At 38.3% G+C, this 15,472-nt stretch overlaps 1 protein-coding gene across 1 annotated transcript; it reads left to right on the top strand.

The window, feature by feature from the left end:
- Window positions 1-904: 904 nt before the first annotated feature.
- Window positions 905-4,696, top strand: LOC107766237 (uncharacterized). The gene is made up of 4 exons (XM_016584989.2): window positions 905-1,442; window positions 2,948-3,097; window positions 3,290-3,604; window positions 3,952-4,696. The coding sequence occupies exons 1-4, from the start codon at window positions 975-977 to the stop codon at window positions 4,357-4,359; spliced, it is 1,341 nt and encodes a 446-aa protein (XP_016440475.1). The 5' UTR covers window positions 905-974; the 3' UTR covers window positions 4,360-4,696.
- The last annotated feature ends 10,776 nt before the right edge of the window (window positions 4,697-15,472 follow it).

Here is a 15,472-nt window from a genome sequence, read left to right as displayed (position 1 = left end):
ACCATACCGCACTAAATCGATTTTTAAGTTTCTTTTAATAAAATCATAGGTTTTATATAAATTTATAACCGTACCGATAATTAGGGTAGATTTTTTTTATTTATGAAATAAACCAGAAAAATACTGAATCGTACCGAAAAAATTTACATAGGAAAAATATTTATATATTAAGTATAAAAATAGCAAAGCATTAAAATTTTCCTTGGACCTTGGAATTATGAAAACAGTTACAAACCAATAAGTAATTTAACTCAAAATCATAATTCCCAAATCTTATTATACTACTCGTATTGAAACTAAATTATTTCCAACATATTCACTAGCAAGACACAAGGTATTCTAGCGAATATAGCAAACTAGCTACAATATATTGAATATGTTTCCTTTCGTATGATTTAAATTTATATTTTCGAATATTTAATCTTCTATATACTTTATTCTTGAGCTCCAGCTTGCTTAATATCTTTCTACTCATATAATTTATATTTTATTTGTCTTTGCTTAGTTTCCTTTACGCTACTATAGAATAGTTGATGGATTTATACTTTCATCATCTTTCACCTTTTCTTAATTCGTCACCCCGTAAATAGTAAACATACTTAGAGAGTTTTGTTAAGTCTAAAAGTACGTATGTTATTGCATTCTGTTTTTACTAGTAACTTTTAAATGACATTTAAAAAAATACTGAAAATTAATTGAACCGTACCCATACCGAAGAAAAACCAATATGATTGGTACAATTTCTAAAAGTATAATTTTGATTATATATAATTAAAATATTCAATAAGTTGGTATAGTACAAATTTGATAACACCATAGTAATAAGTTTTGAAAAAGATATGGTAAGAAAGTTTCATCCGGTTTATGGTTTATCTGACAATGCACAGCCGTGTTTTTAAGTACATATACTACACTAGGGTTTATGCTTATAAGCTTGTCGCGCATTCCTCTCAATCCAGTTTCCCTAAACAACCATGGCTAAAGAAAAGAAGAAGAAGAAGCTCGAGCACCAAAACCCTAGCCCTAGCAAACCCGCCGATGAAGAAGCAGAACAAGAAGGCAGAAATGATACACAATACTCCCAACATCAAGAAATTGACAAAGTAAAATCCGATAATACGAAGAAGAAAAAGAAAGAGAAGCAGCTTGCTGTGACAATTGAAACCATCGCTGAAAGCCCTAATAAAACATCTCCGATTGTTGGTTACTTCTCGTCGGGTTATGACCCGTTAAGGAACAATGACAGCAATGCTCAGTTATATAGGAATGTGAAAAGGAACAACCGGTTACAGCTTGTGGTGAGCCCGAACGGGGCGCCGGTGGATTTTGTAGGGACCAATTATTCCGGTGAGGCAACGTCCGCTCAGTTATGCACTTACTCGCTTGGGGTGCTGGATAAGGAAACCCAAACTCTCAAGATTGTACCTATTGCTGCTAACAAGGTACATTTTTTATTCCTCCAAGCTTGTTTTTTTTATTGGTATTTTTCTTATGATGGTGTTGGGCCAACTCCCGCACGCCTCGACTATTCACCAAATACCTGAAGGCTTAGGTAGATGGAATGAAATCATCATAGTGTTTTTTGCCTCCGCCGGATTTGAGCCGAGGACCTCATGGTTCTTTTCTCACTTCATTGACCAATTTGCCACACCCTTGGGTGCAAAAAAAAAAGTATTTTATCAGTAGGAATTATCCCTGTTTTAGCAAACAATGTCAATTTGTTTTCTCTCGGCCATTGTCTTTGATTGATGAGTAAAAAAAAGCTATCATGTTAGAGGAATTATCCCCCATTGCTTCAAACAAGTTGAAGTTGATTCAGAAGGTTTTTGTTGTTCGATAGGGGAGTAAAATGTAGGATTTAATATTCTCCATCGCAGCAAACAAGGTAAATGGTTCTGATGGATATATTGTGTGATTGGTGAGTAAAAAGAAGGTATTTTACTTCTTTGGCTGTGATTGAGCAGAGTAGTTTTTGCTAATTGGCTCCTTCTGATCTTATGTAGATACTCAATCAGAGATGGAAATATGCTTTTCTTTTCTCAAATCCTCTGGAATGAAAAAATATCAAATCCCAGTCGAGCTAACGCAATTAAGTAATTAACAGATGTCTGAATATGTTAGATTAACACAATAATTAGCACAGTCCTGCTGAGATATATTATTAGGTTAATGCAGTAATTAATTAATTAACAGAATTGTTAGATTAACACAGTAATTAACATAGTCCTGCTGAGATATTATTAGATTAACATAGTAATTAACAGATGGTGTGAATATGTTACGGATAGTTGTCAAATTCGGATGCCACTCGAACTTTGATTTTGGGGCCGGGGGCATTTATTGTAATTGATCTGTATCATTCTTATAATTTTGGTTGAACGAAAAGGAAAAAGGGGTGAAATTCGTTTGATTCATTGTTAACACGAGATATGCTTATCTCCCTCCCACCAAGATAGGAAATTACAAACGAGAATGTAGTCTTTGTTTTCCAAGATTTTAGTTCTGGAGACAAGTAGAATCTCTTCATTCCATGAATTAGTAGGTGTATGTACATGTATCAATTAAGTGAATTTTGTTGTGGTAGGATCAATTTGATAACAGGAAAAAGCAATTTGAGTCATGTGATCATTAAACAGAGAGTTCTTGCTTTGCTTAACATAGTGTTATGTGCTTCCCTGTGTGCTAATTTGTTTGGTTAAGGCTTCTTACGAAGGAGATTTATGTATGCTTACCATTTTGAAATGCTTAGAAACTGGAATGTTTGTTCTACTTTACATACATGCAGTTTGTTGCCTAACCAATAGTTGTAATATTATCTAAGCTATCACACATCTTTGGTGATCTTGTAAGTCCTAATTTTAAATAACGATAAGCAGGCGATGAGTGCAATAGTTGTTTTATTATTGATATCTTATTCTCTTTTATATTTGCTGTCTTATGATTGCAGATAATTAGGTTGGAACCTAGAGTTAGAGGGTCAGATGCACCGGAAAATGAAGATCCAGATACAGTCAAGCAAGAACTCACTGCAGAAGAGAGGACTGACAAAATGAGAGAATTAACTCAAATGTACTCATCAAAGAAATCTATAAGACAGGTATATTCCTCCCATTTTTCCCTACGAATTATGACATGCACGGGGAACATTGTGGAGAAATTCTCTACTTTTTTCTTTGCATGAAACAAGGAGATTTTTATGTTTAGTGACAAAGATAATTTGTGGAAAAATTCTCTACCTTTTTTTTTGGAGTATTTCCATCTTTATATAGTTATGATGTTTGCTTTCCAGGCTAGGAAGCTTGATTCGCTACGTCAACAAGAAGATACTGGAAATCAAGAGGAATTTGACAGGAATATAGCCGGGGCAATAAACAAAGAGGCTCTTGAAGTAGCCGTTACCACAGATAATGCTCGAAATATACCACCACATGATCTGGCAGCCACGGCGCCAGAGTTGGCATATCCACTGAACAGGATTATTCTCGAAGGAGAGTGGGATTATCTTTTGGATGTTTTGAAGCTCACAGAAGCTGGAGCAGAAATGAAACCTGATCTTTATCCAAGCTTTGTTTGCAACAGATCCTACAAATTGGAACATATACAGGTAAACAAATGATTGAAATTTCATATTGTGAATGAATCATGAGTTATGTGATTTATGGATTTTTGTAAAATAAAGAGTGAGTTTCTGCTAGTTTGAGGGCACAGAGCGCAAGTTGATTGCTCACTTGCTTTCTTGCACTATAGTTAATTTGGTGCTGCTTTTTCCTACCTTCTAATATTCAATGTTAGCGCCAATTCGGGGCTATCCCCCTCTGGTCCTTAAAAGTTTTGAATTTGAAACGGTAAGCAGATCTAATGTGGTCCTGTTTACACTACAGTTGGATTTGATGTGCATATATTGATTATTATTGTTTTTTCCAGTGTGACGAAACTCGTTCTTTATTGTAGAATGAAGAGGAGAAGAGAAGACTGGCAGGCATATTATCATACATTACACATCTTGTTAAGTTCAAGGATAAACATTCTATGGATGGTGTATCATCTGCAAAGCATCACAAGATTCCTGGCATGTTGTTCCAGAAGTTCTCTTCAATGTTTGCTGTTCCAGATTCTAAAAGGATTCCGGATGAAAAAAAAGCTCTTCTTATCAACTACGTGTTGGTGCTTACTCTCTTCGTTGATGATTTTCGTAGCGATCTATCTGATATAGCCAAAGATTTAAGAATGGATATTGGAGCATTGCGACCTCACTATGAGTACTTAGGTTGCAAGCTTGTTCGTGAGAAACATGTATTGTTGGCTACACTTCCCGTTCCACTGAAATTTCAAACTGTGAGGAGGAAGCGAAGAAGGTAGATTCTCTTTTACATAGTTACAGGAGTAAAGGAGAAGAGCCAATTCAGCCAACAATACATGTTTGATATTGTTTGATATTCAGCCAATCCAGCCAATTCAGCAGTGCGAATGAGGAGGTGATTTTCAGCTTACCTATATTAAAACAGGAACATGTTTGATATTTGAGATCTGATGAAGTACAGTATGTTCTTCATTACAAACCTCAGATCTTCCATGATGTCGTATTTGTTTGCCATCAATTTTGAAAACCTATTTATTGAAAGTTGAAACTTGACTTTCTAATAGGAAGAGTTGTAATGAATGGTGCATGGATATCATACATCACATTTGATTTGCAGTTGTCAAGTTATGCAAATACAGTAGCTAGCTTTTTAAGGTTACGTTGCTTTCACCGGTTTGTTAAGAAAGGTTTTCGAGTTTTTTAAAAACTAAAAGAAAAATCCTGCTGAAATAACTTGTTTGTGTTGCTGAAAAAGGTTTTACATGTAAATCCAGTAGGTGCCTCCTAATAGCCAACTGAGATGTATCAGTGTACATATTCTTCTGTAGTTATCAATTAAGGCTTCCTTCCGACAGGTGATGCTATGTTCATTTCCTTCTATAATTTGTCAACTGGGGAAAACAAAACTGGAAATTGTTAAAAATATAAATTCTAGGTTTTCTGTCAAATTAAAAGTAGCTAAGGTCCATATATCAACTGTGCCACTTCCAATAACTCAGCTAATGCGAAAACTATTACCCTTTTGATACTATTTGGATTATTTTAAGTTCTTCCAGCAGTCCTTTGGCTCAACTATGGGCTCTACTAACTGTCAAATGAAGTGCTTATAGAGTACCTTGAATGCACAAATTTCAGGTTGAAATTTCGTGCTTCACATAATGATGTACCATAAACCAATAACAACTGCACTTCAATCTCAAACAAGTTGGTCCGCCTATATGAATACACATGGTTCATGTCCTCTCCATTTTGTGCCCATCTCGAGTCGATACTATAAAAAGGTTTTTCTAGCACAAGAAGTTCTCTACACTTGCTACAGGGATATAAATCTCTAACAATTAAAATTCCTAGCAAACATTTGGACCTGACATAAGCACACTAATATTAGAACTTAATCCAGATTAATTGGTATACTATCACAAATTTGTGTCGTCAGCACAATCAAATATCCCAACTTCATTAGCTGTTTGCAAGAACACTCCTGGAACCAGCTGAATTCCAAAAGGAATATCAACCCTGTAATTACACCAATAACTTAAGCGAATTATTTTTTTGCTCAGAAAAAGCATAAAGAAAATTCAAGAACTAGAAATTACCTCTTTTTCAGCTAATATATCATCAATGTCGTAATAATTTGCCATCTTCCAATGAAAGAAAAAACAGAACTTTTCAACAATTTGTTGCTGAAATTGAAAATTTTGAACAATTCAAACGTAAATTCAGATAAGCTCCAAAAAAAGAAGAAAATAGTACGAAAATTAAGGAGAAATTAAGACATGTTCCATCAATTCTGAAAAAACAACTGAACAGAAGAGAACTAGCATGACTAAATATAAACTAATGATGACCTCACGAGATCGCAGTAATTACTTGGAAATTATACTCCTAATCGTTAATATGGTTAATTGGTATTGTGGTTCATTACAAATTTTATTTCATTTTATATTAAATATTCCTAGAAATTTTTATTTTTGCATGTAAGGGATCTGAAAATAAAACATAAATAAATCTTTGTATAATTTTTTTCTATTCAAATTGTAAATAATATATTGAACCATTTTCCCGTAAGTCGTAAATGGTTATATTAAATTGTAAACAATTAGTAATATAACTTGCTTTGTATGGGATACCCTTTTGTGCACTTTTTTCTGCATGCAATTATTCCAGGTGCGTCTTCTACACACGCAAAAGTTTACATAATTTTTTACAATTTGATTGCAATTATTCCGGATACATACACATACATTTAAACTCACGTATTCCAGGGTATTGTATAGTGATTAATAAAATTGGTGTAAATCTTAGAGATTAGGAGTCAAATAAAAAATACTACTATGTGATTTCTTTCATCTTAAAGTTACCCGTGTTGAATATTGGGTCATGGTTTGCTCATAAATATAAGGGATTTTTATAAAGGAAGTTACTGCAGAAAAGTTATGATACAAAAAGAAAAACTACCTCTACATGGAACGTGGAACGTGTAAAATAAAGAGGTTGAAATCAATTTTTGCAAAAACTACTACAACTCTTTTGTAAAAAGCAAAGGGACGTTCTTGTTAGGACCCAAAAAAATCAAGTGTCATGCGGAAGCCAGCAAAGCAAATCTTGAACGACGATAAATCCAACAATAAAGAAAAATATATCAAAAGAGACACAAACATATAACATGGTTCGGTCAACTGGCCTACATCCACGGCGGAGATGAGCAATCCACTATAATAAAAGAGAGTACAAAATATCGAGAGAACAACCTCATGAAGAGGCAAACACAAGTGACACACTAACACTTGTCCCGTGAAGTTCTCCCCCTAAACACGACTCTCAAACCCTTATGGCTACATTGTGGATGCTACTGAATGAGAATGACGTATCCTGAATTTATAGAAGTCCAAACTTTTTCCTACAAGAAAATGGACTAGCCAAATATGGAAGAATTATATTTTCCCTCTAGGAAAAGAAAAACCTAATTATGGTAAATATGTTGTCATTTTCTTCATGAGATAGGAAAACCAATTATGATAAGAAAATCTGGACAAACACCTAATAATTCTCTACTTGATATAAGGTTGTCCAACGAGATAGGACGGAATGGAACAAATATACCGGAATGAGATGGAAGGGAACAAAATTTTACCAAAACGGGATGGGAGCATGCCTTATCCGGGACGGGATAAATGGGACTACCCTGTTGGTCCGTCCCGTCCCACTAACAAACGGGATGGGACGGGACATGACCCCTAAGTGGACCTTTTTAAAGTAATTCTAAATTTAAATATTTAAGCACTAAAGTTGGCAATGGCTATTTTTTTTTTATAAATAGCAACGATAATTTTTTTTAAAATTGGTAATGACTAATTTTTTAAAGTTTGCAACGGCTAGTTTTTTTACCTTTTGATGAACTTAAAACTTAATAAAATATAAAGAAGCTAAGTAAAGGATTATAAACTATTAAAACAAAAGATTTGTAGCGCAATATTTTAGTAATTGTAATAGACTTGTAATTTATTTAATATAATCTCAAGCTATAAAATAACTAAGTAAGACAATACATTAAAAAAAATCAAGGCTAAAGCTGTTTATTTTATTTAATAGAAATTTCAAATTTTACACACATACAAGTCTTTGGAGGAGCATATAATCTACACAGCAACCTTCTATGAAGGATTTTGTTTGAACTAGGCCTCTTAGTAGCTAATTAAAAATTATCATACTAATATATGTAAGCTCCTATATAGCTTTGTATTAACTTATCTATAATATATGTGGGACATTCTTGTGGAATTAGCAATGTCACTTGATGTTCCATGAGTTCCATGCCATCGTCGCTGTAGTTCAAAGTATCTCATTGTATTCTTTTTCTCTAGTGCTTAATTTTTCAAAATCAAGATTTCTTCTTTCTGAATTAATCCAATCTCTGAATAAGACAGAAACATATATGATGTCCTTTGCTAATTAATGTCTCTGATCTCCGAATTGAAATCTTTTCGCGCTAAAAGCACTATCCTATGCTACTAATGATGCTTGAATAGCCAGTATATCTCGGGCCATTGTTAAAAGTGCTGGAAATACCTTACCATTCCCCCTCCACCATGCTAAAAGTTATTTGTTGCCTTCTTCGTATCTAATCCTTAATTAAGATAAAAATCACGTTCATCATCAATAGAGGAATCAAGTCCTATTAAATCCTCCATACCTTTCCACACATCTTCTATTCTAGCCTTAGAAGTAGTAGGAGCATTTACACCATCTGAAGTTACCATAATTTTATAATTATCAAATATTATTCTAGCAAAAACATATATGCTAGCTTGACAATCTTCTAGAATTGGTTTTTCATTTTCTTTAATTTTTAAATTTTCATAAATTTTACGAACAAATCCCTTTTAATTTTAAAGATGGGTTAAGTATAGTTGCACTAAAATAAACTTGGGAAATAGGAAGGAAATATTTCTTAAATTTAAAAATTATTTCATTAATGTGGCTGGTGCATAGTCTTTATTTTTTTATACTTAGAAAATACAACAGAAATTTCACAAATATACCATAATAAATTATTTTGTCGCACAATAAAATTTTTCTAAAAATTTAGCAAGCTCACGGATGTCATGCCAATCAGACTCAACAATTTGATCAACAGGGTTAGTACTATGCATTTGAAATATCATTTGTATAGCAACCGATACACATAAGTAAATTTAAGCATTTCATAAGTAGAATTCCACCTAGTACAAACATATTTTGAGCTTTTATCCATAAAGTTGTGTTTATTATTTAAGTGCCTGATTAAACCCCCTTTCCACCTGATTTTCCACCCATACCATGTGCAAATTATGCTTTACATTTTATAGAGGTAGCAACTAAAGTGACTTTATCTAATTCAAAAAAAATTCATACAAGTGATGTTCTCATACGTTCAGCTTTAGTCTTACCCTTTACAGAAGGTACGGGGGAGGGGGAGGGGGTAAAGCTCCACACCGAGATTAACTCTGAGTTGGAACTTGTGTTGCTGGACTAGTGGGTGTTTCATCTAATTCTTCTTCCTCACTAGCTCCTTCCTCATTAAAATTAATATCATTGCCAAATTATCTTTGTAAAGTTCCAAGATCTAGTAGTTCTCCTGGATTAATATCATAAAATACGGGGGTTTGGGTAAAGGAAGTTTCATCAACATGAGTCATTTCGTCTGTATGTTTCTAACTCTAGGAATTAAGATGATCAAGATTACTACTACTAGCATCTTTACTACTTTTTTTAAATGGATTGAGCTTGCCAAATACTGTTAGTAGCCATCATTTAAATACAAAAAGTAAACATAAAAATTAAATAGGAAAATAAAACACGTAAAGTAAACACTAAAATGATATGCAAAAATTAAATATAAAAATTAAGAGATGGAATGAGTGTACCGTGATTAAATATTAGAACATGAAAAAATTGCTCCAAATAATTGACGAATTAATTTGAAGCTTAAAACGTACTCCAAAAATTTGCCCAAATACTTAAAACATAGTTGATTATGAGAAAATTGAGAGAATAATATAGATAGAATGTAAGAGATTAGAAAGAGAATGATAGATTTTGTGGGAAAAAAATAAAGGAGGATGCGAGGGATGGGATATTTATAGTTAAAAATAGGGCCAAAGTATAACTTAATAAACATAGGAGTTAAATTAAATTTTTGGGGGGTAGGGGTATTTTTTGGGGGGGGGGGAGGGCATTTTGGCCGTTTATAGCCAATCCAATGACTATTTATGAAAAATCAACAATTGGCCAATGACTCTTTGGTTTTAAAAAAAAGAAGTTTCACGGACTGTCGGGCCGGGACCATGCCCTTATTGGGCTGGCCCACCGGGACAAAATGGGTGGCCCGTCTCATCCCTTCTCCCTTTTAGCCCATATCTCATCCCCTTAATTTTCGTGGGCTGGGTCGTCTCGTCCCGTTGGACAACCTTAGCTTCATATGACCGAGAATAAAATGTTCCCTTCTTTTTCCTTTGAAGAGAGAATTTTTCTCCTGTCTTTCAGAAATCACACACATGAGAAAAGTCATTTAGCTTGTGAGATTTTACTTTGTTTCAAGAGATACAAGGTTCGACTTAGGACATTTTTTTTGTGGCGAGTACAATGATTCTCTGTTGCTTTGAAAAGGAACAACTCGTTATTTTTGCCCTGTAATTTATTCTTACAACCCGATACTTATAGTGGTAGGAGATAGTAGATATGAGATGAAATAGTCAAGCATAGTACAAGAGAGCTCAATTCCAAGAAATGTTGTGTCAAGGGCATCTTTTCTATTACGCGGCGACTTCCTGAGATTCCTTGGAAGGGCAACGTAAGGCTAAGCAAATGATGTTAGTGCAGTTACTGTCCACCAACTGAGGTCCCCTCCGTACGCTAGACGAGATTGTCAGTGCCGTATGGAAAAACCAGTGTCAAGAGCAATTAAGAGAATGTAAATGAGAATTGAGAATGAACGAAAGCTTGATTGCATTAATGAAAGCTATTACAGAAAGGCAACGCGGTGTCGAGGGGGAGAGACACCAGTACAGAGAATTGTTTGCTTGCTAGAAAGTTTTGATTGCTTGATCCCCCCTAATAATGCTTAAAAAAAATTAAACCAAAGCTACAAGACTAGACTTGATTAAGCTAGAGAAACATAATGGAAGTACATGAAATAAACCTACTCTATATTTACAATAAAAAGGACTTAGTTTTCTACAAGACATAAACAGGTCCGTTGTTAGCAGCATTGTCTTTGGCATCACGGTCTACGCGCGCGGCGATGTCTGCACGCGCGGCACTATTAGCATATGCCTGCGGCTGGGCGCTGGCAAGGGATATCGGTGGGGCAATAGAGGCACATGCGCGCTTGTCACTTGGCGCGGCCAAGACCACGGGGCCGTCCGTGGCGCTAGGTATTGGGAGGCTTGCTAGGACGCCACAGGGCGCGCCCAAGGGGTCATGGGGCATGGCTGGAAAGCCGACCATGATATTCTCCCCCACCTGAGTTGGCGACGTCCTCGGCGCCTTACTTGCAAGATAATCTTCAATTAGGCTCTTATAGGCTTTGAGGTTTGTTCCCCTCTCCCAAGTATTCTCCTCTGCATCATGACCCTGCCATTTCACCAAGAACTCTTGGTGATCTTTCCTTGAGGCATGAAACATTCTATCATCAAGGATAGATTCAACACACCTTTTTCCGGTTAAATTGGAACCTCGAATACTGGGTATTGTGAGCTGGCTCCGTGAAAGATCCTCTGTGTCTTCCCAAAAAGGTTTCAGGAGGCTGACATGGAAGACAGGATGAATTTTTCACCAAACTAGGGTATCCACCCGGTATGCAACTTTCCCAATGCGCCTTTCAATGGACAAGGGTCTAATGTATTTTTGCAATAGGAAAGGATCATGGACCCCTGCAAATAAGTATCGCTTTGGAATTTTGACCATCACTTTGTCTCCTACTTGGTATTCAACAAAGCGACAGTTTTGATCAGCATGCCTCTTCATCCGTTTTTGAGCTTTGACAAGATAGCTCTGTACTATCTCCAAATTTTGCTTAAACTCTTTTGAGAGGCTAGCAGCTCGAGGAGATTTAGACATGTTTGGTGCATTCACTGTGTGTGGGAGTAGTGGTTACTGTCCGGTAACAATTTCAAAAGCACTTTTGTTTGTACTAGAGCTCTTTTGTGAATTTAAACACAGTTGAGCAACATCCAAAAGCTTCACCCAATTCTTCTGCGATCCGGTTACAAAGTGGCGAAGATATTCCTCCAACATATCATTGAACCGCTTCGTCTGGCCATCATATTGTAGATGAAAACTTGAGATGTGACTCAATTTTGACCCAAGGCACTTAAAGAGTTGGGTCCAAAAGTTACTAGTGAAGCGTGAGTCGCGATCACTAACAATGTCTTTGGGCAGGCCCCAATATTTGACGACATGAGAGAAGAAGAGTCAAGCTGTATCTTCTGCTGATATATATTGTGGGGCTGCAATAAAGGTAGTGTACTTGGAAAACCTATCCACCACAACCAAGATAGTTGTGAGATCTTCGACCTTGGGCAATCCGGTGATGAAATTCAGGAAAACGCTTTCCCAAGGTCTCTTTGGGACAGCTAGCAGTTCCAAGAGTCCCGCTTGTGTCAAGCAGTCCAACTTGTCTTTCTGGCATACTAGACAAGTCTTTACATACTGAGCGACGTCATCAGCCATTTGAGGCCAATAATATGTATGGCGAAGTAACACCATGGTGCGTTTTTCATCAGGATGGCTGGCCCACAGAGTATCATGACATTCTTCCAGAAGAGTCCTTCGCAGATCTACTCCTTTAGTAACATAAAGTCAGTTCCCTTTCACTTTCAGAAAACCATCTTCCATGTAGAACTGGCGAGTCTTGCCCTGTCCTACCAAATTAACAAAATATTATGCAACAGGATCCTTGATGAGTAGATCCTGTATCTGGTCCTTGATGGAGGTGGCTACTTCGCTCCCCCTTAGGGTGGCGAGTAAGCACACCGATGCTAGATCAGCTCTCCGATTGAGCGCATCAGCAACATAATTGGTCTTCCCACTTTGGTACTCCAGGTTGAAGTGGAATTTAGCTAGGCGTTCCTGCCACCTGGCCTGTTGACCATTCAGCTTTGGCTGGGTCATGAAATGGCTAACAGCTGTGTTGTCTGTCTTGATCACGAACGGGGTCCCCAGTAGATAGTGCCTCCAAAGGCGCAAGTTGTGGACGACAACTAATAATTCTTTCTCATGGGCGGTATAGCGCCGCTCTGTATCCTTCAGCTTCTGGCTCTCGTATGCTACAAGATGCCCTTCTTGTAGCAAGACTCCGCAGAGGGCATAGTCGGATGCATCTATTTGTACCTCGAATGGCTTGGCCAAATCAGGGAGGGCCAAAATGGGACTGCTAGACATAGCCGTTTGTATTACGTTGAAGGCCTCCGCTCGCCTGGGTCCCCAATCCGAGGGTGTGACCTTCTTGAGGAGTTCTGTCCACTGCGATGAGGGAGTAGTTTTTCACAAATTACCGGTAGAAATTGCATAGGCCAAGGAACGCCCTCAAGGCGTGGATATCCTTAGGCGGTGGCCAATCTATGATTTCCTGAATCTTTTGTTGGTCCATCTTGATCCGCCCTTCCTCGATGACATGTTCGAGGAAGTCAATTTGCTTTTGAGCAAAGGAGCACTTGGATAGCTTCGCATACAGTTCATGCCCCCGCAATCGAGCTAGGACCTTCCGCAAGTGCACCAGGTGTTCTTCCAATGTTTGGCTCTAGACCACAATGTCATCCAAGTAGACCACCACGAATTCGTCAATGTACTCTCAGAAGACTTGGTTCATCAAGGTGCAAACTGTAGTTGGGGCGTTAGTCAAGCCAAATGGCATAACTAGGAAGTCATACGACCCATATCTTGTCACACAGGTCTTGTGTTAATCACCCTCTGCAATCCGAACTTGCCAATAACCTGTCTTCAGGTCTATCTTGGTGAACACCATCGCACTACCCAATCTATCGAACAAGTCCTCCATTAGCAGAATAGGGTACTTGTTCTTCACTGTGATCTTGTTTAGATCATGATAATCCACACAGAGTCGGAGGCTGCCATCATGTTTCTTTTTTAATAGAACAGGGGACTCGTATGGGGAATTGGAGGGCACAATGATCCCTGTATCTAGCATTTCCATCAATTGTCTCCGAAGTTCGGTAAGTTTGGGTTGTGACATTCTATAAGGCGTCGGGGCGGGTGGCTTCGCGCCCCGCACCAACTCAATTTCATGGTCCACAGTGCGCCTAGGCGGGATCGCTTTGGCATGTCTTGTGGCATGACTCTTCAAACTCTAGTAGGAGCTCCTTCACGGGTTCAGGAATGGGACCCGAGGAGCATTCTATATCTTCGATGCAGAGGGTTGCCAGGAACGTAGGTTCATGTCTTTTGACCCCCTTCTTCAACTGTAAGGTCGAGATGTTCTCAACGACCATCTTCATAGGCATGCATGGAATAATTTAGGGCTTGGCCCCATTTGTTCCCATCATCAGTATCATGTCTGCATATGGTACGGGCATGGTGTTCGTTTGCCTTAGAAATTCCAACCCAACTATCAACTCGAAGTCATCTATGATCACCACTCACAGGTTAAATTTTTCTTCGTAAGGGCCAAGCTTCACCGGTACCTCTTTGGCTATTCCACCCACTGGCTGAGGAGGTGAGTTAATAGCCTTGACACGACCTCTACCTTTTCCTACAACTATACCAAGGCGCTCTACCTGAGTCGAGGCTAAGTAGTTGTGGGTAGCACCCGTGTCTATCATCGCCCGAATGGTCTTGCCATTCACCTTCATCTCGACGAACATTAAGGTCCTCTCTTGTTTAAGAGGAGTCCCCTTATCCGCCTTCTTTTTCCCTTTCTTGGTGATTGGACATGGGTCCTTCTTCTTACGGATACCAGCACTGGTCTCCGCTAATGCCTCAGAAATGGAGCCAACAATTGCATTGAAGGCCCCTACTGTTTCAGTCTGGTCCGCATCATCTGAGTCATCATCAGTCCCATCATCACAAGCTTGATAAGCATTCATCTGCGCATGTGGACATCCATTGTTCCAATGTGGTCCGCCACAATGATGACATCCTGAAGGAGGTTTTCTCCCCCGGTCATTATTGTTTGACGCAACCCTATTGCTGCCTGAGGTGGGAGCCTTAGATTTGGTTGCACTCCGATCTCCCCCACTTCTGCTAGGGCCACCATTGCTAGGCTGGCCCCTTTTGAATCCCACTCGGACAGGCGGCTGAGGCCTATCCTTCCGAGCTTCCACTTGATAGTCCCCAAGGCATTCAACTGCTTGGATCGCCTTGGGTAGGGTGTCTACCCTTTGTCTTTGCAGTTCCATAAGTGCATAAGGTTTCAACCCTTCTAGGAAGGTGAAGAGCTTGTTTTTGTCCCCCATGTCACGTATGTTTAGCATGATCACGGAGAATTCCCGCACTGATTTGGTCTGGCGGAGCTCCCGTAGCTTTCTCCTTGCGTTGTATTCAAAATTTTCGGGGAAGAACTATAGGCATATGACTGCCTTCAGTTCTGCCCATGTCTCGAGAGAATATTCACCGGCCCTGATGGCTTCGTACTTCACCCGCCACCAGAGTTTAGCATCACCCTGAAGATACATGGCAGCTGTTGCTACCTTCTTAGCTTCTTCTAGGCCCCCAACAACATCGAAGTACTGTTCGATGTCAAAGATGAAGTTTTCCACTCCCTTGGCATTCCTAGCTCCACTGTATGGCTTTGGCTCAGGAAATTTTAGTTTTTGTGTCGCGGAAGCGGGGTTTACAGCACCCCCGATTTGGTTTCCACCTCCTCGAAGTAGGCCCTGTAAAGTCGCATTGACA

This window comes from Nicotiana tabacum, chromosome 8, assembly GCF_000715075.1.
Source record: "Nicotiana tabacum cultivar K326 chromosome 8, ASM71507v2, whole genome shotgun sequence".
NCBI classification, from domain to species: domain Eukaryota; kingdom Viridiplantae; phylum Streptophyta; class Magnoliopsida; order Solanales; family Solanaceae; genus Nicotiana; species Nicotiana tabacum.
The sequence above is the reverse complement of the archived record's forward strand: the minus strand, read 5'-3'. Positions and strand labels throughout refer to the sequence as shown.

Coding starts and splice junctions, on each gene's coding strand:
- LOC107766237 (XM_016584989.2), top strand. CDS start 975: ATGGCTAAAGAAAAGAAGAAGAAGAAGCTCGAGCACCAAAACCCTAGC. Junction 1,443..2,947: donor TACCTATTGCTGCTAACAAG/GTACATTTTTTA, acceptor TTATGATTGCAG/ATAATTAGGTTGGAACCTAG. Junction 3,605..3,951: donor ACAAATTGGAACATATACAG/GTAAACAAATGA, acceptor TCTTTATTGTAG/AATGAAGAGGAGAAGAGAAG.